Source organism: Uranotaenia lowii, chromosome 2 (assembly GCF_029784155.1).
Source record: "Uranotaenia lowii strain MFRU-FL chromosome 2, ASM2978415v1, whole genome shotgun sequence".
Classification (NCBI taxonomy): domain Eukaryota; kingdom Metazoa; phylum Arthropoda; class Insecta; order Diptera; family Culicidae; genus Uranotaenia; species Uranotaenia lowii.
Window position 1 is genome coordinate 419,713,064 of NC_073692.1, and position 26,582 is coordinate 419,739,645.

Consider the following 26,582-nt stretch of genomic DNA (forward strand, 5'->3'; position numbering starts at 1 on the left):
ATAACGTACAACTTCCGAGAATTTGCAGACTCCTTGGTTTACGAAAGAACTGTGTCGACTGAAGACGGCGAAGAGATGTGCCCTTAGAAATCACCATAAGCTCAAATCCTCCCAAACTAAGGATGTATATCGAAGACTGAAATCCTCTTATAATACAGCCAGTAAGCGTTGTTACCATATATAATATCTTTTCCGAGTACAACGTAACCTCAAGTCCAACCGAAAATCGTTCTAAAAGCATGTCAAAAGTCAGCGGTATGAACATAGTATTCCGACTCAAATGTTTCTGAATATTGCGAACTCTGGTTGCGAAATCAGTGCTCTCTTTTCTCAAAAATTCTCGAGTACCTTTGCTACTGCTTAAACTTCCCCAGAACATGTGAAGAGTGCTATTAGAAATGTTTCGCCACTCGTTTTCTGAATGAGCACGATTGTAGGAGAAGATGTGGTCATTAGACTGAGTCGATTTTGGGTCATTTTCGAATTTCTCAAACCCTGGGGTCTCAAAAGCTTCGTTTTGGTCCAAAACTCATCCATGATTTTTTGCAGAATTTTTAAGTAACGTTTACATGAGTAAATTTGGACTTTTAGGTTTGTATGGGAAAATTGAATATTTTGTACTGAAATATCAACATCATTTTTGTTTCTTCTGTGCAACCGAGCCAGCTGGTGATTTTTGTGCCAATTTATAAATTTCTTACAGAAAATTTTTCGCTGAACAACTTTGTCGAAGACCGTAAATTCGTATCTTATTAGACAAAAAAGTTATTAGCTGCTCAACAGAGGTATGTCTTTTGGCATTGATAAACAATAAATTCAATAGACACCACTGTTGTGTGCCTTGCGACTTCTTTTCATGCAATACTTCGCGGGGCACAAGCAGTGGTGTCAATTGAATTTATTGTTTATCAATGCCAAAAGACATACCCCTGTTAAACAGCTAATAACTTTTTTGTCTAATAAGATACGAATTTACGGTCTTCGACAAAGTTGTTCAGCGGAAAATTTCCTGTAAGAAATTTATAAATTGGCACAAAAACCATCAGCAGGTTGGGTTCCACAGAAGAAACAAAAATGATGTTGATTTTTCAGTACAAAATATTCAATTTTCCCATACAAACCTAAAAGTCCAAATTTACTCATGTAAACATTACTTAAAAATTCTGCAAAAAATCATGGATGAGTTTTGGACCAAAACGAAGCTTTTGAGAGCCCAGGGTTTGAGAAATTCGAAAATGACCCCAAATCGACTCAGTCTAGTGGTCATACCTAAAGCAGCGGCAAAGCTCAAAAACTCACTCTATACTGACCCGGACGGTATACAATCTACCTTTTTCAAACGAATAATGCCTGTTTTACTGACTGCTGTGAGACTCATCTTTAAAGCTTCTCCTGACAGAACCACCTACCTGTATCCGGTTCATAGAAAGGGGGATTGGAAAGATATCAACAACTATAGAGGAGTTTGTGGAGTTGCTTTATGTGCAATTTCCAAACTATTCGAATTGATCGTCATGGATCCGATTTTCTCCTACTGCAAGCAAAAATTTTCAATCGATAAGCACGGATTTATACCCAAACACTCCACAATAACTAACCTGTTGACCTTCACCTATGTACGCGAAAGTTTTGCTGCTAAGTCTCAAACTGACGCCATTTATATTGATTTGTCAGCAGCGTTTGATATAGTGAACCACGATATCGGTAAGCTTGGACGCTTAGAATTCTGCGGACCTATACTTGGCTGGTTCCGCAGTTACTTAACTGGACGTAAATTGACAGTTCGAACTAGAGACACTCTCTCCAGCCAGTTCTCTGCCTTGTTCGGTGTGCCCCAAGGTAGTCACCTTGGACCGATTATCTTCTTAATCTATTTTAACGATGTGCACTCACTCCTTGACGGCCCGATACTTTGTTATACTGATGATCTGAAACTGTTCTTTACCATAAACGGCCAGGACGACATTGATTTTCTGCAAAACCAGTGCCTGCCTGCCTCTGAATCGCAGTAAAGTCAGTGCAGTCATCAGTTTCTCACGAAGACGGCAGCCTTTCTGCGCGGAGTACTCCTTAGAAGATGAATCCATTACGCGGGTGGACCACATCAATGATTTGGGCGTAATACTCGACCGTAAGCTGGAATTCCAAACTCAAAAAACTTCCAGAAGCCTTGGATTTATTATTTCGAGTGGCCAAGGAATTCAAGGACGTGTATTGCCTGAAGAGCCTGTATTGCCTGTAGCCAATCTACTGACATCGCGATTCGATTGTCCTACGCTACTGGAAGCTGTTTCTCTTAGTGTGGAATAACATTCAACTACTTTTCCGAGCTCTTCGACTTTGACGTTTCGAGGGATGTTTTCCGAAGAAAAGTTATGAGAATATCGAGAAATCGCTAGTAAGATGTAAATTTTGTGTAACTTCAACTTTTAGCCGTCATTTGTACCAATACTTGGTCTGTTGATTGAATAAACAAATTAATTACCAAATTACCTCATGATGTTACTCAAATATGTTTTCCAGACATTATTCACCTGCAACACATCAGTTTTCCGTTGTTTACTGTCTTAGAAAAAAATATCTGAAAATCATGCATTGAATAAAGACTGTAGATTAGCTATGGAATGCTAAAAAAACTTTCAAAAAGTGTCCAAAAAATTTTTTTTTAATATTTTGATTATTCGTGAAAAATTGTAAAATTGTTGTGTGAAAACCGATCATTCCAATCAATTGCAATGTGGCAAACAAAATAAGTTTTGAAAAGAGCATTGGCATTTTGACGTTACTTGGAACATTTTCGCATCTTTAGATTTCCAAGATACGAAACACAGATTTTTTTCAAATTTTTAAAGGTAGCTGTTATTGGAAGTGTTTATCAATTTACGATTTCTCAGATTTTCTAGCACCGCAATTCAAGTTTGCATTGAAAAATCTTTAAAAAAAAAAAAAAAAAAATCCTTGTGCGCAACGTATAGCTTCTAAATTCAGCTTACTTGAACACTGAATGAAAAAAATTTTGAACAGTCCTTACTTATCTACAGCCTTTTTCCGAAGTATGTTTTTCGGATTTTTTTCTTAGATTTCGAACAACGGATAACGTTATCTTATTTTAATCGCCGCTGGGATATATTCTTATTTAATTTTTGGCATTTCGGCGAGTTGTGAAAATTCGCCCTGCTCACATTTTCACCAACTATTCAATTTCTTCTACCCAAAGCGCCCTAGCTTTGATCTTTCCACCTATAATACTTTCATGTTCTTTCTAAATATTCTACCTTGAATTTTCACAACTCGCCGAAATGCCAAAAATTAAATAAGAACAACGGATAACGGAATGTTGTATCTGAATATTGTTTCTTAGACATTGGAGTTGCATTAAGAAGACTCAAAAACTATTAATTTTATAACAATCGGTTGAGAAACAAGAGATGATTTTTAAATATTTGTTTTTGAACAAGCCAAACACATAGTAGTCCTATTTTCATTTCACTCACTGTGTATCTGCTTGTGATTTCTCTAGAAGACAGGCTTGAGGATTACTTTTAACGCTTGAAATGATCACCTTACTCTCACTCAACCCATTCAAATTCCCTAATGGCAGTAATTATTTCATCAATCGGCGAATCGAACTCAAACACATGTTCCTACCATAATTGGATAAAATCTTAACAGGATACCAGCATCGGTTCACGAAAGGAGCAACCAAAGTATCCGACCCCTGCTGGGAAGAAAACTTTATCTTTATCACGATTAGGTCCGAAAACTCGGGCAACTTTTTTGAGAGGCACTCCTGAAGCTTTTTGTTTCCCGCAGAGTGAAAGCCACCACAGTACTAAGTGAGTGATATTCTGTAGTGGGAAAACAACAAAACCAACAACGAAAGTGGTGACCGGAAAGAAAGAATTCATTTTAGCCCCAAGAAGCTCCCAAAACGGAATAGAACACACGCACACGGATAGACAGCTTTGGACCAACAAGTTTTCCCGAAAAGGCCACCGAAACCAATGAGCAAACCCAGCTGATGAGAGAAAACCAGGAAAAGACCATGAAAACGCTGCGGTGAATAGCAATAGATAGACAAATCAAAGATGGAAAGACACTTGCAAAGTTTTTGCTCCAACACGGAAAACTGGCCCGGTTTTGTTCTATTCCATTCGGTGAATTTTTGTTTTTTTTTTCGTTTCTATCTCCGGAAAGTTTTTCTTTTCTGTGTGTGCCACAGGAAGAAAGTTGAAGGAAAAAAAAAGTTGATAAAATTTGTTTCATTCTGCCCTGCGCTGCCCCAAATGGATGGAACTTGTAACTGGTTGCAAAAGCAAAAGTTTTTAGCCTGAAGCAGACCACCGTGTAACCAAGTTCTCGAAAAAAAAAAGGCAGGCAAGCATTTAGAAAAGAACATCTACCTTTTAACGTCCTTATGAATGTGATAAAGCTTATTACGCAGAAGAAGCGAATACAAAGTAAATAAGGTAGTTCAGATATTCCGAAGATTGTCTATCAAGATATTAGTTTGAAGTTTTTAAAGTGTACTTATGTATGTAATTTTTGTTAAATGTTTACAAACCGTTCATGATTTAAATTTTAAGCTTTTCATTTATAAAGCCAATCCAATACACGTGTTTCTAATCTACAAATGTGCACAACAAGTGTCTTTTGAAATTTTTTACACTAATTCAAAAAAAAAACTTCCTTTGAAATAGGGAAAAAATTGCAGTAAATCTACAAAAGTTTTAAAGTCACATCAAGCAAGGTCGAGGTTGCATCCTCAGCATCTATCCTTTTATTTTCAAAATGAAAAGAAAAACTGTGAAAAACAAAAAAAAACACACCGAAACCAAAAAGTTGAAATCACGTTTTCGCAGTTCATTAGACAAGCGCCTTCTTCCAAGATGTTGGACGAAAAAGTTGCTCCACCGCGGGTCTATCGTTCGGGTTGCGAGTTTTTTTCTCGCTCAACTTGCTTGCTTTCTTCCTAGTTTAGAATGAATAAAATGCTTGAAGCCGTGAACTTGGCTTGTTGTCAGTTGCCGAGAGAGATTTACGACTTGCTCTATTTGCCTGTCAGTAAATTAGCGAATTTATGACAGCTTTGCTCGGGGAAGGATTTGAAAAAAAAACTTTGCAAAACTTTAGCAAAGACTTTGTTTAATTTTTTTTTTTCTCCAAGCAAATGTTTAAAGAGGTGTTTGCACGAGAAACGAAAAAAAGTTATGTTCGACCAAATTAACGGGAACTGTTTAGCTTGATTTCGAAAAAAAACTCTTTCCAACAACGATTTAAGCCTTTTGCTTCCGGGTACAGATTTTTTTTTATTCCTGAAGCTAGCATAGCAAATGATACAACTTTGCAGCTGATGACCCTCATTTTTAGCAGGGCTGGTGCGATAATCGTGTTCAGATTGGCAAAACTTTCCGGCAGGCAGCTTAGGCAGCATTAGACAGTTGCTTGGGGTGAATAGGATAAAATCCTTTGGTTGATGAACCTAATCACGGTAAAGCTTCTTGTTTGTAAGTTAAACCCTAATATTAATAAAAATTACCAGAAAGGGTTAGCCCAGTATTTCAACACTTTAAAACTTTCATTTATTTAAAAATAAATTAAAAAGAAAACCTAATAGAATAATGATTATTTGGAACCTAAATAATTTCAAAACTGGCCCAACCTATGCGAATGAAAACATTGAAGAATCATCATGGAATTCGTTTAACAGTAAAACCGATTATTTGTGATCGCACACTGCAAAGCATTCAAATTATAGTATTCTCTATAGGATTATAAATACAGCAAAAATCAAAGATTTTGTCATCAAAATAGTTTTTTCTTCGCAGGAGCAGAGTATTTTTTAAATTTGGCAAAATAATCAGCAAATTCATCTCAAATACGCTAGAAACGTTCAACAGCAGGAATTTATTTGAAATTGATTCTTTATTCTGAGTTTAGTTATCCATGAGGATTCATCTGTCGCATTCGAGGAACTGAAATGAAGGGAGAAAATTCGTCAATGATCACACAAATTGTGCAGCCAATGATTGAATTAGTGGCAATTTGTTAGAGAAAATAGAAGGTTTGAGTTCAAATGAGAGAAACCGCAGGGCTCAGAGAGAGTAAAAATGTAATAGGTTATTGTTGCAAATTGATGCAAATTTGTGAAACAGTTGTGGAATTTTGATCATTACCACTCCAAATGCAAAGAATTCTCTCTTGACTTCAATCCCTTGGTCGCATTGCCTCGGACCTAACTACACAGCTCACGAGCTCTGAACCTAGCAAGTTTAAACATTTGTTGTTTGAGGCTCAGTTCAATTGACCGACATTTCTAGAATCTAAGAGACAAATTTGCTGAGCATTTCAGCGCTCTACACTTAGTTTTTCGCTTTGAAATGAATCACTCGAAGCCTTGACTTCCCTGATGAAAATTAACCGTAGGGGAGATGAGGGCATAATGGGCACCTTAAGGAAAATGCTTATTTAACCATAGAGAACAGCTGTAATATGTGAATTACATCATTGTTTCGTGTTCCGACACTCAAATAGTCTATTGCCTTATTGGATGAAACTTGAAAAAGTAGATAAAAACGTTTAAAGATGCATTTTAAAAAATTTTGCCGAAAGCTGAAAACCAGTCACTGTAGAGGCATAATGAGAAACCCCCCCCGAGTCTACTGATTACCTCTCCGACATCTAACCAATAGGCCAAATCGTCAGACGATACAAGTTAAGCTGTAGCTCTATTATTCAGTTGACTTCATCGAGTTGAATTCGCTGCTAGATTCTCCGGCAGAAAATGCTCAATATGCCTTCATTGAAAGTGCTCTGTTCGCCTCTAGTGAACAAATTAAAGTTAAAACGCGTTTTACAATTGATTAAAGTGAAAAATCAAAAATTTTATGAAGCTGAAAATTTAGAAACAATGTGTAGATCATGTTGCAGTGCGTACATTTCAGATCAAGATGATTTAAAGGTCATAAAAGCTTATTTGGTGGTGCTCAAAAATTATAATATTTTCGTCACTTGAGAACCTAGCTGGTTATTATTTAATATTTCTGTAAATATGCAAAGGATATTTCTTTTTTGGTGAAAAATTAATACTATAGGTAGTACGAAACAAGTCCTCATGAAATTTTTTTTAAGAAAATACGTACTTATGTAGAAAAATGGACTTCTCATTATGCCTCGGGTGCTCGTTATGCCCTCATCTCCCCTAGTTGCCTATAATGTGCTTCACTCCATCGCTTGATTTGAATTTTGTGACCATTCTTGACATTTTTCCATAAATTATTGGTACCCATAGTAATTTTTTGGTATAAACAACGGTCAGCTTTCGATTTGATAATAATGAATTTTGAAAGGAACTGTGCACAAATATTTTTTTTAATATCTATTGAATAACTTATTAATCTGGAAAAAATAGGTCAGAAAGTATTTTCTAAAGGATACACAGTACAGTCACAATTTTTTTCATTTCCGATAAGGAACTAGGTTATCAGCGAAATAAAGTGTCCTATTTCTTAATGATCTATAGGCTAAAGGCTATAGGCTAAAAAAAGTGATTCATTGCAAGCATCTCTTGGAGAACTAGAAGTCACATGCACTGGCCACGCAGCCACTGTTGAGTGTGTCGTCGTTGTCGGAGTACAGATCCCGTCAACGATATACAATCCGTGTGGAGCACATCTCTCAGATTTATGCTTTTTTTACTGATTTGAGCTTTCATCTCCTATGCTCTCAAGGCAAAAAAGCTTAAATCTGAGTGAAAAAAACCTTAAAAACAAGATTCACCAGCACTTAGTTAAAAGATATTGGTCACACGATACATAGACAAATCCTGCATCGTTGCCGGGATCTGTCGGAGTTCAACCCGATTCTAGTTCCCTGCTGCGCATGCGAGCGATGCTGCCGCATTCATGAGCAGCGATGCCACATATACCGATTTTTAGGTATTCATACCGATTTTTGAGAAAATTACCGATTTCATACCGATTTTTGAAAAATTCGTACAAACAGAAAAAAGTATTTACAAAATATATCTTAAAATATCGTTTTTTTAATTTTTTTTTCAACTGATGTACCCATTTAGCCAGCCTAAGCGTGGCGGATAGTATACTGATCTTCTATGCAAACTGTTTTGAGATCGAATCTTGGTCATCGAATAATATGGTAGATTAGAGATTATAACAGTTGTAGGCGTTTATAGATCATATCTTGAAGTTGTATGTTGAGAACTAATGAACCATAAGTGTGCGCTTGTGATAAATAGTATTAAGTAGTATGTACTTCCTTACAGAAAATATGAAGGATACGGTTGAATCGTATTAAAATTTTATAAATAATTTTTATGAACAGATTTTCAAGCAAACACAAATAAACATAGTTTTGATTACCAACCAGCGTTATGAAAACTTTTCAAACCAATAGATCTTAACACATTGCGGACTAAATACGAGGTTTCTCGATTTTTAGCTTGCCGCTAGTGTGCTACATTTATAGGCATAACTCAAACGTTATAACTTAAATTATCAAACTTTGTTCTACAAAATTGTACACAAAACTTTTGGTCACTTAAAATAAACTAAATTTGTAGAATTTGGTCCAGTGAATTTCGAGATATAGAATGTCGAATTTTGGTGTTTCCTGCTTAAGATTTCTTCGCGGTCCTTATAATGTGTTTAGAAGCTTTGTTATCACAATAGACTGAGTCGATTTGGGGTCATTTTCGAATTTCCCAAACCCTGGGGTCTAAAAAGCTTCGCCTTGGTCCAAAACTCATCCATGATTTTTTACAGAATTTTTAAGTAACGTTTACATGAGTAAATTTGAACTTTTAGGTTTGTTTGGGAAAATTGAATATTTTGTACTGAAAAATCAGCATCGTTCCTGTTTCTTTTATGGAGACGAGCCAGCTGATGGTTTTTGTTCCAGTTTATAAAATTCCTTAGGAAAACTTCCGATTTACTTTTTTCAAAAACATTTAAGACTTTACTTCAACAATATTATAGAATTTCTTCAATACAAATAAAACATAACAATGCGCTGCAATAAACGAATTTTATTTTAAAATTTTTGACGAAACTATGAAGCTTATTTTTTCGCATAAACGTGGTTGAAGAAAATAAACATCTATTATAAAACATGCTCTTGGGTTAGGTTAATAAGCTTGACTTGCATTTTGCAAAACAAAACTTTTCTCGATTTTAAATTTCTTACCAAGGAAGTCAATCAAGAAACTAAAAATTCCAACACATACTAGAGCAAATCGAATTCAATCCAACATAAGATTTTTTATCATAGTTTTACAAGCATGCAAAAATTGTGTTTTAAGATGTTGCTGTTTTTGCAATAATCCCCTCTACTCCTACTAAAAAACGAAAATCATAGGTCATTCCTAGGTTCCACTCATAATGCTTTAATTTTGTGATGTCGTTGTCGCTTGAAAAGTACATAACTGCAAATAGTCATTCTGATTCGGTGGGCACTATTAGAATCCAGTGGCATTAGCTTTTCTAGACGCTAATGATTTCCGCAAAATCCGTGGGACAATCGAAATAAAGAAAAAACTGATTCTTCTTAAAAACTTGGTATATATAAAATTTGAATGATTTTTCAGCTCCATAAATACGTGTCCGTTACCCAAGAATGATTTTCTGTCTGTCTGTCTGGCTGTCGTGCTGTGGAAGGACGAGAGGGTAGAAAGTTTTTATAAATAATTTAATTAAAGACTTTATGAAGCTTATAAAAACAGACTCATAATTTCAAATCTTGAAAACAAATAATGATTTCAAGTTTTAGAAAATTAGTTGAGTTCTTCTTTGTATTGTAATTCGAAACTCTAGCTGTATTTCTTATTCTATAGCGGTTGCTTTTGATTTACATTGTAATTTGATTGAAATAATGCTCACAAAACAATCTAAATTTGAATTATTTCATTTATTTTTTAAAGGTGTAGCAAAGCACACCGGATCTAGTATTCATATAAAATTCGACGAAAGAGAATTTAAACTGAATTACAAAATTGACATATTCATATATGTACCAGCACAAGGTCCCATGCAAAATTAAGGCCAGATTATACTTCGGAAAGGGTTATAGGTTTTATAAATTGATGTAGTTTTGTTCGGGATGAACAAAAAAAAACAGTTTTTCACCAACAGCTGTGGTCTTCATCAACCGTTTTTTTTTATTTGAGTGTTTTGAAAGCTTTTATTAAGACATTATTTCTACTGAAAAACATATTTCGATTAAAGTAATAATAAAACCAGCTTTAAAAACGGTAAGCATCGACTAACGATCATTCATGTGCTTTTTGAATTTTGAAACTAAATATCTATTTTTTACCATAACCCTTATCGACCTTGGGACCTTGGGATGAAATATTTGTCATGAATAAAGCCTCGTGAAAAACTTTAACTAAAACAAATCGGCCGATAGAGACATTTAAAAGTTGGTGCAAAACTGGGTTTCCATGTTCCTTCCAAAAAATTTTTTTCGTTGTTTCGCACAAATTACAGGCTCATTGTGCCATCTCATTCCGTGGTCCGATCCCACAAATTTACCATCGGACTTTGTGCTTGATCTAGAATCAATTATACCTCGCAACTTATAAGATTTTTAAAAGACGGCTGTATCTTTGACCCAAATCTATGAAATTATACTTTCCTTTTGTGAAAATTTCCGGAAAATCGATTGGACATAGTTTCAAACGCCGCACAAGCTTGCGAACGGAGATATAGTGCCTTTTTAACCCCTAATTCCCCTATATTTTGTAAACATTCCAGAAAAAACACTGTTTTGAAACAGAGAATTTTGAACAGAAACAAACCTATCGTGTGGATTTTTTCTGAGGAATCGAATGAATGTTGTTTGGGCCACCGCACGCTTCAGAAAATTGAGTTATGGCTGTAACCAAATGGGTTGAATCTTGTGTGTTTTTTTCGAGCAATCGAATGAAGGCTGTTTGAGCCCCCGCACGCTTTGAAAAATGAAGTTATGGCTGTTTTACCTTCAATTCTCCTCAGTTTTTCTAATTGTTAAGAAAATGCATGTTCGAACTTGAAAATTTTGAAACTTTCGGAACGTATCTTGTGTGATTTTTTCCAAGGAATCCAATGAAGGCTGTTTTCACCCTCAATTCCCCTATATTTTTTTAATTATATCTGAAAAAAGCTTCTTCGGACTTGAAAATTTTGAACCAAATGGGTTGTATCCTATGTAACTTTTTCCAAGGAATCCAACGAGGCCTATTTGAGCCACCGCACGGATTGGAAACAGAAGTTATGGCTGTTTTACCCTCAATTTCCCTACATTTTTCAAATTGTTAAGAAAAAGCATGTTCAGACTTGAAAATTTTGAACCAAATGAAACGTATCATGTGTGATTTTTTTCTAGAAATGCAACGAAGTCTATTTGACACACCGCACGCATCGTAAACAGGAATTATGGCTGTTTTACCCTCAATTCCCTTTCATTTTTCAAAAAGTTCAGAAAAACCATGATTGGACTTGAAAATTATGAACCAAAAGAGTCTTGTCTTATGCAATTTTTTCCGAGGAATCCAATGAAGACTTTTTGAACCACCGCACGCTTTGAAATATGGAGTTATGGCTGTTTTTACCCTCAATTCCCCTACATTCTTCAATGATTTCAGAAAAAATGTAGAGGAATTGAGTGTTAAAACAGCAATAATTCCATATTTCGAAGCGTGCGGTGGTTCAAACAGCCTTCATTTAATTCCTCAAAAAAATTGCATAAATTGTCTCTTTTGGTTAAAAATGTTCAAGTCAGATCACGGTTTTTCTGAACTTTTTGAAAAATCAAAGGGAATTGAGGGTAAAACAGCCATAACTCCTGTTTCCGATGCGTGCGGTGTGTCAAATAGGCTTCGTTGCATTCCTCGAAAAAAATCACACATGATACGTTTTATTTGTTTCAAAATTTTCAAGTCTGAACATGCTTTTTCTTAACAATTTGAAAAATATTAGGAAATTGAAGGTGAAACAGCCATAACTTCTGTTTCCAATCCGTGTGGTGGCTCAAATAGGCTTCGTTGGATTCCTTGGAAAAAGTTACATAGGATACAACCCATTTGGTTCAAAATTTCAAGTCCGAACAAGTTTTTTTTCTGAATTATTGAAAAATGTTGGGGAATTGAGGGTAAAAACAGCCATAACTCCATTTTCCACAGCGTGCGGTGGCTCAAACAGCCTTCATTAGATTCCTCGGAAAAAAATCAACAAAATACAACCCATTTGGTTCAAAATTATCAAGTCCCAACATGCTTTTTCTGAGCTATTTGAAAAATGTAGGGCAATTGAGGGTAAAACAGCCATAACTTCTGTTTCCAATCCGTGCGGTGGCTCAAATAGGCTTCGTTGGATTCCTCGGAAAAAATCACATAAGATACAACCCATTTGGTTCAAAATTTTCAAGTCCGAAGAAGCTTTTCTATGAAATTATTGAAAAATGTAGGAGAAATGAGGGTAAAAACAGCCATAACACCATTTTTCGAAGCGTGCGATGGCTCAAACAGCCTTCATTCGATTGCTCGGAAAAAACCACACAAGATTCAACCCATTTGGTTCAAAATTTTCAAGTCCGAACAAGCTTTTTTCAGAAATAATTGAAAAATATAGGGGAATTGAGGGTAAAAACAGCCATAACTCAATTTTCTGAAGCGTACGGTAGCCAAAATAGCCTTCATTCGATTCCTCAGCAAAAAAATCCACACGATAGGTCTATCACAGATAAACAGACGGGACACTCGGTTTTCATTTTTCGCAAAGCGTTTTTAGCTCTCAGGGAGCTAGGCAATGTCGCCAACAGAGGCACTGCAATCGATTTAAAGATTCTCGATCATAGTAGCTTTCCGTTTCTATGGTCTTCAATTTCGTTTCAATTCAATAATAAACAAAATAAGTTATCAGGCAGCAACAAATGAAAAAGTTCCGTAAGATTGTTATTTTTGTAATATCCAGAAACGCTACATCAGACGATGACCATCTATTCTGTTTCGGAGAATGAGACAATCGGGCTGGTGAAAAGAGCCAACAGTTGAATGAAAAGTACTGAAGATTCCGCGTATCGAGAGCGTATCAGTCTTATTTCAAACATTGGTTCAGGTCCGTATGTTATTTCCAGAGACTTGATTAATATTTAACAGCAACGGGACCAATAATCTTTAAGCTATGAATTTTCATTTTAGGAATTATAAATATGGAACAATCTGGATTTGAGAGATCTTGTAAGTAGTGTTTGAAGGAGCTGCCTTATCCAGGAAATTACAACATAGGCTGTTCGAATGTCGAAGTGCATGTCGGAGTGGTCACGAGAAACCTTTCGAAGAAGAAAATATCTGAATAAAGTGACCGGCTTTTCAGGAGAGAGGCCGTTGAGGATTTACGTTACGTGAAATTGTGTGAAGAATCTTCGATAACAAATCTGAAATAAATTACGTGATTCTTGTTATTTTTACTACAACTTTTGTAATAATAATGTGAGTTTCATGTTTTTCATATTTGGTCATAAAAAATGATGTTTTTTTTTAAATCCGTGATTTGACAAGATATCCAATTTTCAAATCATCAATACATTTTTCATAAGAAAATCATGTACGAAAAAGAATAACTTACCAATGTGGTTATTAAAATAAACGTATGAAACGGACACGACTAGATTACATTATTTGTGATTATACATTGAGGTTAAAGTCAAATCGAGACAAATCAAAATAGTTCGACGATATATCATTTATTTATTTTCAAAACAAAATACATTTAAACTGACGTTCAAAACAATTGCGTGCTGCAACCTTATCTCCAGGAAGCGGTAGTCGCTGTATCAACAAATTCCGTTTCCTGAACCCAAATATTTTCAAAAGGTTTCGATTTTGTCTTCAACTTTGTACACTTGATGACAGCGCCAATGAACAGGAAGTCCTACCGGAGCCGGAACCGAACGCTAACGCGTTCGCGAAACTTCCTCTTCAAACGAACGTTACCGCAGTCTACGGGTGTTTGTTTATTATAATATTTTGATCGAAGTTAACACCATGGAGATGATATATCATAAAAGTGGCTACCTTGATTTCTTTCATATTTCATGCATTGCGACATTGCCTGGCTCTTTCAAAGCTTTGCGAAGAATCGATGAAAATTTGTCCAGAGTGTCATGTCTGTTTATCTGTGGGTCTATTTTCGTTCAAAATTCTTGGGTTCGATACAGTGTTTTTCTGGAAAGTTTACAAAATATAGGGGAATTAGGGGTTAAAAAGGCACTATATCTCCGTTCGCAAGCTTGTGCGGCGTTTGAAACTATGTCCAATCGATTTTCCGGAAATTTTCACAAAAGGAAAGTATAATTTCATAGATTTTGGTCATGTAGGACGGAAGATATTGAATTTCTTCGCGGTTTGTACACTTTTTTCCCCATTGTGCATTGGTTTAAAAAAAATCACTTGATCGCTTAAATAAATTGCAAATAAAATTAATGAACCTTAGCTGTTTGCCTTAAAATTTTTGGATTCAATGAATTTTTTTTTGGGATTAAAAGGATCTATTTCATCATCAAACCACATCATGTGTTGAGTTTCTAAGTATGTTCAGTAAATTAAGCATTTATATCAAGATAATACTTTGGTTTGTTTCGTGTTGCTGAGATAAAAATCTCTTGACATCACAACGTATGCAAAACCGTGTTTCGGAAAATGGCGCGTTGTGCCGTCACGAAACTAAACCGCTCTAAAATAAACTGAAATCAAAATTTTAAAAACCAACAACAGCGATTTGTTGATTGGGATGAATTGATGCTTCTCTGAAATTTTCATACAGTTTGATTGAACAGAAGAGCTGTAAAGTTCGATTTTGTAAAAAAATAATTAGAATAGTGAAAAAGTGGCGCATTGTGACGTTGCATTATTTGCTTGACGCAAGTACACTTCACTGAGAAAAAACATAACCATTCCAAAAAGAAAAAATTAATTTTCATAATTGTGTAGCTCCGTGTAACTTCGATAACACAAAGCTATTAATAATGGGTCCAGACGTTTCTGAGACAGAGAATGCAAAATTTGAATTTTTTTCGGGTTAAGACTTCTTCGCAGTCTAAGTGTGTTAAGGTAGTCTTTTTTTAATGTCTTTATTATAGAGAATTTCAGCTTTCAGCTGGTTCATCTCTTTTTAAGGTAGTCTTAAAAATCCATCAAAGAGAAGATATTGCCTATGAAATTTAAAACATAAACTAAAGAATTCTCACATGCTATTAAAATTAAAATCGGTAGCTCAGGTTAACCAGTGTCTTGAAAAGATAATCGATTCCCTTGTTCGGATAACCCATTATTTCATTTTTTTATTCTTGAATGTAAATCATTTTTAGAGAGTTTCCTTTTTTTCATACTTACATTATCTGTTGTCAATTATTTTCTTCAGAAAACGGAAGATTCACACAAGTAGTTTTTCCTGAAAATCGAATCCAACGAATTGATCTTCGATCGTTCCAGTTCTTTTAAAGGCGAATCCATTTCGGTCAAGGAGATCGATCATTCCAACTCTGAATATCGATTTTTTTGGATTGATTCTCCAATCTCGAATAGAATGATAAGATTGTTTGATTTTGATTTGAATCTTTTGATAACAGCACCAATGGTAAGTTTGCCGATTTGCCCAGTTTTATCCGAGTTTACCCGGATATTTAATATACAATTAGGGAAAACATCGGTCCAACCCAAGTAACAATTTTAGCTTTATTATGGTCAGCAAAATTTCGTTTGGACTATCGCATCAATCTTCATAAAAAGCTAAAGCGGATTCTATAACATCACCTGGACTCTAATAAAGCCAAAATCAGGCTATTTGGCCCTACCCTAGAAACGTCATCAAGACATATCATTTTTGGTCATCAATGTTGGTCACCAAAGCTTTTAAAAAGCTATTATTAAACATGTTAGAAATTTTTGTTTTTTTTTCGATTCTGTGAGTTCTCGGAGTTCTTTTTTTTTTTTCCAGCAACCATAATGGTTGATGAATGATGATTGCATTATTCAGATATGGTCTGGTAAAATTAATAGCTAAAAAACGGAATAAATCATAAGTTGAAGTCGAATTTCGTTGTCTGACGCCATCTTGAAATCCAAGATGGCGGCTTCCGCTGAACTTTAAAATGGTGTAAATGACTTGAAATCGCATGAATCCCCAACAAAATGGGTATCGGGTGAAAGGGCTAAACGAGTAGAAGTTGAATTTCGCTATCAGGCGCCATCTTGAAAACCAAGATGGCGGCATCCACTCAACTTTTACTGCTTAACTGACTGACTACTGACAAAAAGTCGCATTAAACCACCACTATACGGGTTTTGAATGAAAAGGCTAAGCTAGAAGATGTCGATATTTTTCTTTCCGACGCCATCTTGGAATCCAAGATGGCAGCTTCCACTGAATTTCAAATGCTGTTAATCAATGAAAATCGCTTGAACACAACTTTTTTTCATGTAATACTACATTAAAACTACTATTTTAAGACAATCTAGATCATTTTAAATCACTTTTATTATTTTTTCATTATGTGTCTAATGCATTTAGAATTTTTCTTGTTTTGTTTATAGTTTTTGATTTTTTTTTGCCATTTATGTAATTCTATTATTCCTATCATGCTATTATGTCTAAATTGTATTGGTCTTATTCTAGCGAAAACTATAGGTTATGTTGTTTCTGTTAACCGTCTGATTTAGGCACATGTGCCAAATTCAATGTTGCCAAAAACGAACGGGTCTGTATTGTGGTGGTTTTTGTGGGATTTTCAGTCACTTACAGATTTTCAGAGAAACGCGAAAAGAGATATTTGACTTCTATTATTTAGCCTTAGCACCCAATACAATATATTTGGGAGTTTCATGCTATTTTCATTAATTAACAATATTTTTTAAGTTCAGCTGAGCCCACCATCCTGGATTTCAAAATAGCGTCAGAATGCAAAAATATACTTTTTTTAGCTTATCCCAATTGACAAATACCCATATTTTGGAGGTTTCATGCGATATTCAATGATTTAGAGCATTTTTAAAGTTTATAGAAAGCTGCCATCTTGGATTTCAAGATGGCGTAAGATAGCAATATTCGACTTCTACTCGTTAAGCCCTTTCACCCACTACCAATTTGGGTTTCATGTCATTTTAAGTCATTCACTACATTTTAAAGTTTAGCGGAAGCCGCCATCTTGGATTTCAAGATGGCGTCAGATAGCGAAATTCAACTTCTACCGGTTGATTTCTTTCAACTTATACCCCTATAATATAGGTTTTCTGCGATTTTCAGTCATTTACAGTATTTTCAAGTTGAGTGGTAGCCATCATCTTGGATTTAAGATGGCGACGGGCAACGAAATATGACTTCTACTCGTTTATTACTTCCACCTAATAACCATATTGTGAAGGTTTCACGATATTTTCAGTAATTTACAGCTTTGAAAATAAAAGCGGAAGCCGCCATCTTGCATTAATGATGGCGTCAAGCAACATTTTTTTTCCTACTATTTGGGCCCTTTCACTCAATACTCATATTGTAAAGATATTCATACCACTTTCGGTGATTTCAAGTTTTCAAAGATGTATTTTTTTAATTTTAACTCAAAACCAACACGCCTAACTTACCAAAAATGTGTAAAAATGGGGGTTCCAATTCAAATATGTGCTATCTAATCTGAGCGTGTCCTGTTCTGACATCTTGATCGAGAACTGTCACTAAGTTTTATGGCGGTTTAATAATCAGGCACTGAGTGCTATTATAGAACATGCAAAAGAAAGCTTGGAGCAAACTTCTAAGTTTGTGTTTTATTATAGTTTAAAAAGAGCATTCATAACTCTTTCAAAATAACTAAAACAGTATGTTTAACAGGGCTTGTGATACAGCTCAGTTGGCAAGTCTGTTGTCTTCTGAGCCGATGTCCGCGAGTTCGAGCCCAAGAGTAAACATCGAACACAGTTGTACCGGATAAGTTTTTCAATAACGATCCGCCAACTGTAACGTTGATATAGTCGCGAATGCCATAAAGATGGTAAAACGACTATAATCGAAACAATAAAAAAAGTATGTTTAACAAAAGTTTTATTAGCGTTTTCAAAACCATCTGAAAACATATGGTCGAAAAAAAAATATAAGCATTCTGCATGGCCATAATAAAACCGTCATAAAACGAGCTGCACAAAAAAATTCCATAATTAAACCATAATAAAACTTCCTAATGCTAGTTGGCATAATCTGTGTTACTTGGGTACCCAGGTGCCAGGATTTCATTGGAGAAGCCCGGATTTTGCCCGGATTTATTTACTTTATTGGAAAATTATAAAGAAAATACAAATATCTTGGTAATTTTTTCTTAATGCGTCATAAAAAGGAATTTGTTAATGCATGTTTGATAAAAGTAGTCACAAAAGGTTTTTGGAAGCATACAAAATGGGATTCTATATCATGATTAAAATGTAATTTTTATAACTTTAAGATCGAAGGATTGAACCACGGATTATTTAGTCCTTCTGATACGACATTTGGGAGAGAAACATCCAATTATTTAACAAAATTTTGGGTGACATAATTCTACACATTAAAAATGTAAATTTTTGCTTGCAATTGATGATTTAGATAATGATTTAAACTGATCCCTTTCAAGTTCCTGGAATCATGTTTTTGTATAGAAATATTTTATACATTTAAAATGTCATCATTTATGCTGGCAAAAATTCATTGATTTCAAATTATTTAATGCTCCAAAGATTTAAAGAGTTCATTTCGGTTTCACTCAATTCGAACAGCGATCGAATGTTTAAACACAAACACAAAAATGTTTGATGAGTAATATAGAAAACAGAAGAAAATTGAAAATAACAAATCGCTTTCGTATTTTTTTTGTTTGATGTTATGTTTGGTCGATTGTCTAAAGTCTGCTTCATTTAATATTGGAACAAATTCTTTTGCTCATTGTGGCGCTTCTAGTGGACGGATTTGGAAACTTTTTTCACCCACGTGTCGGGAAATTCATTACCTTTCACCATGTATTTATGTCATAACACCAAACGATAGCATTTTGTAAACAACCGCCATGGAAGCCGAACGGAGAGATCAAATTGTGCACAGTTTTCTTGAAAATCCATTGTTGTCGGCATCGAAGCTAGCTAAACAGCTTAAAATGCCCAGAAATACCGTATGGCGTGTTATCAAGCAGTACAAGGAAACATTGACGACGGCTCGGAAGCCGCATTCGAAGCGTCGGAGTGGAACTGTCGACCGGAAACTGCGTGGGAAAGTCATCAAGGCCGTCAAGAGGAATCCCAATCTTTCAGACCGCGATTTGGCCAATAAGTTCCAGGCCGCTCACAGTACGGTGCGACGAATTCGTCTCCGGGAAGGAATAAGGTCATTCCGAGCCAGCAAACAGCCAAATCGGACGCTGAAGCAGAACAATGTGGCCAGAATCCGTGCTCGAAAGCTGTACGACCAAGTGCTGATGGCTCGGGGGGATGTACCTGCAAAATTTAAGTTCGTGTTTGCGGATAAATTCGCCCGCAAGTACATGATTTGGCAGGGGATATGCAGTTGTGGACAGAAAACAAAAGTCTTTCTCACTGACAAGACAATGACATCAGAAGTCTACAAAAAAGAGTGCCTACAGAAACGGATTCTGCCGTTTATTCGTGCCCACGACCGTCCAGTAATGTTTTGGCCGGACCTCGCAAGCTGCCATTACAGCAAAACGGTTATGGAATGGTACGCAACGAACGGGGTCAGCGTAATACCGAAGGACCTCAACCCCCCAAACTGCCCCCAGTTCCGGCCGATAGAGAAATACTGGGCAATCACAAAGCGGAGGCTTAAGGCAAAGGGAGAACTTGTTAGGAACATGACTCAAATGAAGAACTGGTGGAATCAAATCGGCAAAACGGTGGACGAAAAGGGTGTGCGCCGCCTAATGTGCCGTATTACGGGAAAAGTACGAGAATTTCTTCGAAACAGCAATGAATAATTTTTTTTAATTTTTTTTTATGAAAGAGTAAAGAAAATGCTACATTTGTATGAAAAACAAATTATGAATTCGTTAATAAATGACTGAACTACACCCAATTGTTTGTGTTCCAATATTAAATGAAGCAGACTTTATTCATAAATAAATTTAAAAAAGCATTATAATCTTTCTGTGGAATATGATCAAGCCATTCAATCAAAAACATCCTATTCACGCCACTCAATTTGACTTTTGATAAGCTGTTGAAGGATGCATGAAGTACTTATCTGCAACACGTTGATAATACATTGGATTCCCTTACATTTGAATAATCGAAAATCAGAAGAAAGAAAGAAATTCCGTTAAAACCATCAATCAAGTGGTAATGGAAACAATCACACTTTGATAATGTCCCCTTCACAGTGCTGTCAGCTTTTAAGGCCAATTCAAAATGTTTTAAGATTGCCATTTTTCGAATGGATTTTGGCGTATAACTTTTCTGCGAGAACAATGCTATCATGTTTGTTGAGGAAAAAATCGAAGCCAAACCATCAAAACAACACAGTGTTTTTTTTCCTTCTGTGGGCTCATTCCCACAGAATTTTATCATCGGTAGTCTTATCACCATCAATCACTTTCGGTATTCTTTTATTTGATTCTGCTTTTTTTCGTGTCTTTGTTGGCTTGGCGAGTTGCAGAAGAAGAAGCTAATGCGATGTCGTCGAATTTCCGGACAGAATGCTCGGTGCGAGAAAAGTCGGAAAAAATATCGTAAGGATCTGCTGCCAAATAAACGATACATCATAAGCGATGTGATTCATTTCAGAGGCTCTTCTCGGTAAAACGCCCGCACTTTCTTCCAGTATCAGCAATAATATCAACACCAACAGCAGTAACAACAACAGGATATCCCTTCTGACTGACAGCGACAGGAAAGCTGAATGAGAAAATCTTCCGGCATTTTTTTTTTGTTACCTCTAATATTACGTTTATCGAGAGGAAATGCCATCAAAGCTGTTGTTAAGCAATGTTGCTTACCCATTTCTGGGTAATGCTTCTTGGCTGACAGCCAAGCAGCGGAATGAAAATGTCCAGGATTTTAAGAGGAGATTTGGACGGTGTTTGCTTTTGTACTTTTTTTTTGCTATCGCTTGTTCGGCTCAAAGGCTGAGCTTTACAAGGCAAACGTAATGAATTCATTGAGTGACTACACATTTTTGCATCAACTCAATTTATTTAATCGAAAGACCATCAGTAATTAATCAGTTTTGATACTCACACATTTTTGCCTTTCTTTCAGAAAGGTATAGTTATCGGTCGATTTGGGAGATCATTAATTATGGGTCTTAGATATACCTTTATAGGTACCTATCGAATCAGCTCGATGAGTTCTGATGATGTCTGTGTATTTGTGTGTATTTGTGTGAATTTTTGTAAACTTTGTTCTCGACGTTTTTGTGAAACTGAGCAGTACAATAAAAATGATTTTTATCTTGAAAAATTTGATTTTTTTTCTTCTTCAACCTATAAAAGAAAGAAAAAAAAACAAAATAGTTTGAAAATTAAATTTTCATAGTAAATATCAAAAATCATCGCTCCAAAAAACGTGTCAATTTGGATTGCTAGCCACAACCAGCAATCACTAAAATCAAGATTATCGTGTCTATGACGTCAAATTATACGTGGCGTCATAGATACGCGCTTGCTATCTAAAAGTATGGATCTGTCGATGTGTGGAAGGGAGAACAGACAGGCTTCACTCAGGTTCAATGTCATCGTGACAGACACCATGTGAGAGGAAGACGACAACTATAATTTTCCCGGGCAATCTTTAAATTTTTCCTATTAATGGTTCAGTTTGCAACCGAACCATTCCAAAAATTTCGGAGCCGTAGCTCCGAATTATTAAACTTAAAAATGGTTTGCACCAAGGGGTACAACCCCGAAATACTAGAGACTAGAAGTCGTTGATGAGTACGTCATGCCCACACTGCATGGTACGAAAGCGATAGTAACTTCGCCCAACATTATATTCAGGCACAGATTGCTCTGAGAAGGGGAAAACAACACGGGTACGCGGACGATGTATGCACATCCTCTCATCTTCTCACGTGCCGTTCGTGCTTATGAAGCTTTTTCTTAAGCAGCAACGACAGGAGAGTATTTCGCCCGTGGGAGCAAATTAAATCCAATAGGACAAATGCTACTGAATCCTCTCGAGCTTTAAGCTCTCGGGCTTGTTTTTTTGTTCCCTTTTCTCTTCCTCTCTTCAGATCTAACGTTGCGTTGTTGTTGTTGGGGTTGGTGTCTAGAGAAAAACGATGACGGCTTGGAGGTCAATCTGAACTTTCACTTGCTGAAGCCAATGGAAGATGACAACCAAACAGTAGCGCCACCAAGCCCTCCATAGTATAGTTTGAAGCATTTGGGTTTTTTTGGAAAGCTAATAATCATTATTGACAAAGTTGAAGAAACAGGAAAGAACTCCGAATTAACCATTTTCGCCAGGTTGACCAGATACAAAAATGACAAAATCGACAAAATTGACAAATTTGAAAAAAATTGACTAAATAGAACAATTTTACTAAATTGACAAACTTGACATAATTCATTGATTTGACAAAATTCACTTAGTTGAAAAAATCATAAAATTGATAAAATTTATAAAATTGACAAAATCGAAAAAATTGGCAGAATTGACCAAATTGACGATGACAAAATGGACAAAATTCACTGACTTGACAAAATTGACAAGATTGATAAAACTGACAAAATTAACAAAAATGAAAAAATGATAAAATTGACAAAATTGACAAAATTGACAAAAATAACAAAATTAACAAAAGAGATGACAAAATCGACAAAATTCATTAAATTGACAAAATTGACAAGATTGATAAAACTGACAAAATCGACAAAATTGAAAAAAAAATACTAAATTAACGATGACAAAATCGACAAAATTCACTAAATTGGCAAAATTGACAAGATTGATAAAACTGACAAAAATCGACAAAATAGACAAAATTGAAAAAAATTGACAAATTGACCAAATTGACGAAATTGACAAACTAGGCTTAATTCATTGATTTGACAAAATTCACTTAGCTGAAAAAATCATAAAAATTGATAATATTTATAAAATTGACAAAATCGAGAAAATTGGCAGAATTGACAAAATTGACTATGACAAAATCGACAAAATTCACTGAATTGACAAAATTGACAAGATTGATAAAACTGACAAAATTGAAAAAAATTACTAAATTAACGATGACAAAATCGACAAAACTCACTATATTGACAAAATTGACAAGATTGATAAAACTGACAAAAATCGACAAAATTGACCAAATTGTCAAAATTCACAAAATAAACAAAGACAAAATCGACAAAATTCACTATATTTACATAATTGACAAAACTGACAGTATCGACAAATTTGCAAAATTTACAAAAATGATAAAATTGACAAAATGAACGCAATTGTCCAAACAAACAAAACCGACAAAATTGATAAAATTGACAAAAACTATCAAAATCGACTAAATTGACAAAATTGACAGAATTTGAAAAATTGACAAGGAAGACAAAACCCACAAAATTGATTCAATTGACAAAACTGAACGAATAGATGAAATTGACAAAATTCTTAAAATTGGCAGAGTTGAAAAGATTGACAAAATTGGAAAAAACTGACAAATCGACAAACTTTTCAAGATTGACGAAATTAACAAGATTAACAAAACTGACCAAATTGACAAAAATGAAATTATTGACAAAATTCATAAAATTGACAACATTGACAATAACGACTAAGTTGACAAAAATAACAAAGTTGACAAAATTAACAAAATTCACAAAATTGACAAAACTGTCAAAATTGAAAAAAATGATGAAATTGACAAAAATGAAAAAAATAGCCAAAATTGACAAGGTTCACGAAATTGACAAAATTGAGAAAACGATGAGAAAATTGACGAAAATGATAAAAAAAGACAAAATTAAAAAAAATTTACAACAAAGACAAAACTGACAAAATTGACAAGAATGATAATAATGAAAAAAATTAACTTTATGAATGACAAAATTGACGATGTTGAAAAAATTTACTCAATCGACAAAATTGACCAAATTGACAGCAACTGACAAAACTGACAAGATTAAAATTGAGAGAACAGACAAAAGTTTAAAAATAGACAAAATTGGAAAAATTTACAAACATGACAAAAGCTTTAGCACCGATATAATTCATTTAATACACATCATTTATAAAACAAGACCATGACTAAAGTGCAAATATGGGCCATTCGTAGAAGATTGAATATTAACCGATCATTCATTTGTTATCCAGTTCAGCCATTAGCCGAACTGTAAACTAAGACCGAATTCCTCGGAATCATGATCATGTTATCTGAATTATAGAATCAAGCATAGGGCCTAGACCCTCACGTCGCATATTTCTATAGTGATATTAAGTCCATCCTTCGCCCAACGATAGATTCTCAAGCACAGATTGCTCTGAGAAGGGGAAAACGACATGGGGATGCGGACGATGTATGCACACCATCTCATCTTCTCACGTGCCGTTCGTGCTCAGTCAGGAAGCTAAGCACGAACGACAGGAGAGAATTTCGCCCGTGGAAGCAAATTGAATCTTATTAGACAAATGCTACTGAATCCTCTCGAGCTTTAAGCTTTCGGGTTAGTTTTTTCGTTCCCTTTTCTCTTCCTCTCTTCAGATCTAACGTTGCGCGATGAAAGCTTTTCGTTCGCATAGAAAAACCTGTGCAATTGTTGCGTATTGTTGTTGGAGTTGGTGTCTGACGATAACGGCTTGGGAGTCAATCCAAACACTAGCGCCACCAAGTTCTCAATAGTAGAGTTTGAAGCATTTGGGATTTTTCTGAAACATGCACATAAATACGAATTAACTATTTTGGCAAGGTTGACCAGAAAAAAATTTAACTAAATTGACAAAATTCACAAAACTGACAAAATTGACCTAATTGACAAGATTGACAAGATTGACAAAACTCACAAAATTGAGAAGATTGACAAAATTGACAAAATAGCCTAACTGAGAAAATTGACCCAATTGACTAAACTGACAAAATTGACCAAATTGTCAAAATTTACAAGAATTACAAAATTCACAAAATTGACAAAATTGACGATTTTGACAAGATTGACAAATTTGACAAGATTAACAATTTCGACAAAATCGACAATATTGACACAATTAACAAAATTGCCGAAATTGACAGAATAGACAAAAATGACAAGGTTAACAAAATTGCCAAAATTGACAAGATTGACATAATTGACAAAATTGACCAAATTGACAAAATTGACAAATCTGAACAAAATTGACGAAATTGTTTAAATTGACAAAATTAATTAAATCGACAAAATGGTCAAAATTCACAACATTCCCAAAATTCATAAAATTGACAGTATTGATTTAATCTCCAAATTTGAAAAATTTGACCAAATTGACAAAATTGACAAAATTGTCAAAATTGACAAAATTGCCAAGATTGACAAAGTTGATGATATTGTCAAAATTAACAAAATTGACAAGATTGACAAAAATGACCAAATTGACAAAACTGAATTAAATTGACAAAAGTGACAAAATTTATAAAATCGACAAAATTAACAAAATTCATAAAATTGACAACATTGATTAAATCGGCAAAATTGACAAATGTAACATATTTGACATATTTGATATATTTGACATATTTGACAAATTTGGCAAATTTGACAGATTTGACAAAATCGAAAAAATTTACAAAATTGACAAAATTTACAATAGTCACAAAATTTACAAAATTTGAAAATTTAAAAAAAAAGACCAAATTGACATAATTGACCAAATGGACAAGATTGAAAAAAAATTGCGGAATCAACAAAAGTAACAAAATTTGGCAAAATGACATAATTGAAAATATTGACATTTCAAAATTATCAATATCGTTATCTTTTAATTTAATTCTACCGATTATGATACCCTACGTTGCAGCATTGTAGTAAAATCTAGCAATTGTAATTTTATCCAATAATTTTATCAATGTATTTGTTTCGTTTACTTGAGAGGATGAATTATTTTAAATACATGGTCAGGTTTTTTTTAGATTGTATTCTTAATTTTTACCCCTTCCATTTTAAAGTTACCTATAACTCCAAAAGGAGTAAATTGAGTGAGATTATAATGTCATAGAAACGGGATCATACAAGATATTCCAGAATCCAGATTCCAGTCATTCTAAAATCTTTAATAAGTTGCAAATAATGTTATTTATATGAAAGTAATGATTAAATCACAATACTTTGATCCTATAAAAAATTTTGAATCTTCATTTCTTAAATTCATTTTGGATTGACTATGCGTTTGAAATCCTTCAATCATAAATCAGAATTTATAAATCTATTATTTGTTTATTATTTTGTATCATATGTATCCAAATATAATTGACAGGCTGTAAGAAAGGCTACAATCCACTGTCAAGTGTATTAAATCGGGTTTTTTATTCAAAAAATGAACGACCGAATAACGAGTTCCCTGATTGACTACTGTAGATACAAACTTATTTTCTCAT

At 34.6% G+C, this 26,582-nt stretch overlaps 1 protein-coding gene across 1 annotated transcript; it reads left to right on the forward strand.

Moving 5' to 3' along the window:
• Positions 1 to 1,346: 1,346 nt before the first annotated feature.
• Positions 1,347 to 20,922, forward strand: LOC129743456 (uncharacterized). The gene is made up of 2 exons (XM_055735492.1): positions 1,347 to 1,704; positions 20,804 to 20,922. The coding sequence occupies exons 1-2, from the start codon at positions 1,347 to 1,349 to the stop codon at positions 20,920 to 20,922; spliced, it is 477 nt and encodes a 158-aa protein (XP_055591467.1).
• The last annotated feature ends 5,660 nt before the right edge of the window (positions 20,923 to 26,582 follow it).

Bases quoted from the DNA above. Each gene is read 5' to 3' on its own strand.
- LOC129743456 (XM_055735492.1), top strand. From the start codon at position 1,347: ATGCCTGTTTTACTGACTGCTGTGAGACTCATCTTTAAAGCTTCTCCT. The intron at 1,705-20,803 runs GTAAGCTTGGAC...GATTCATTTCAG, and splicing joins TATAGTGAACCACGATATCG to AGGCTCTTCTCGGTAAAACG.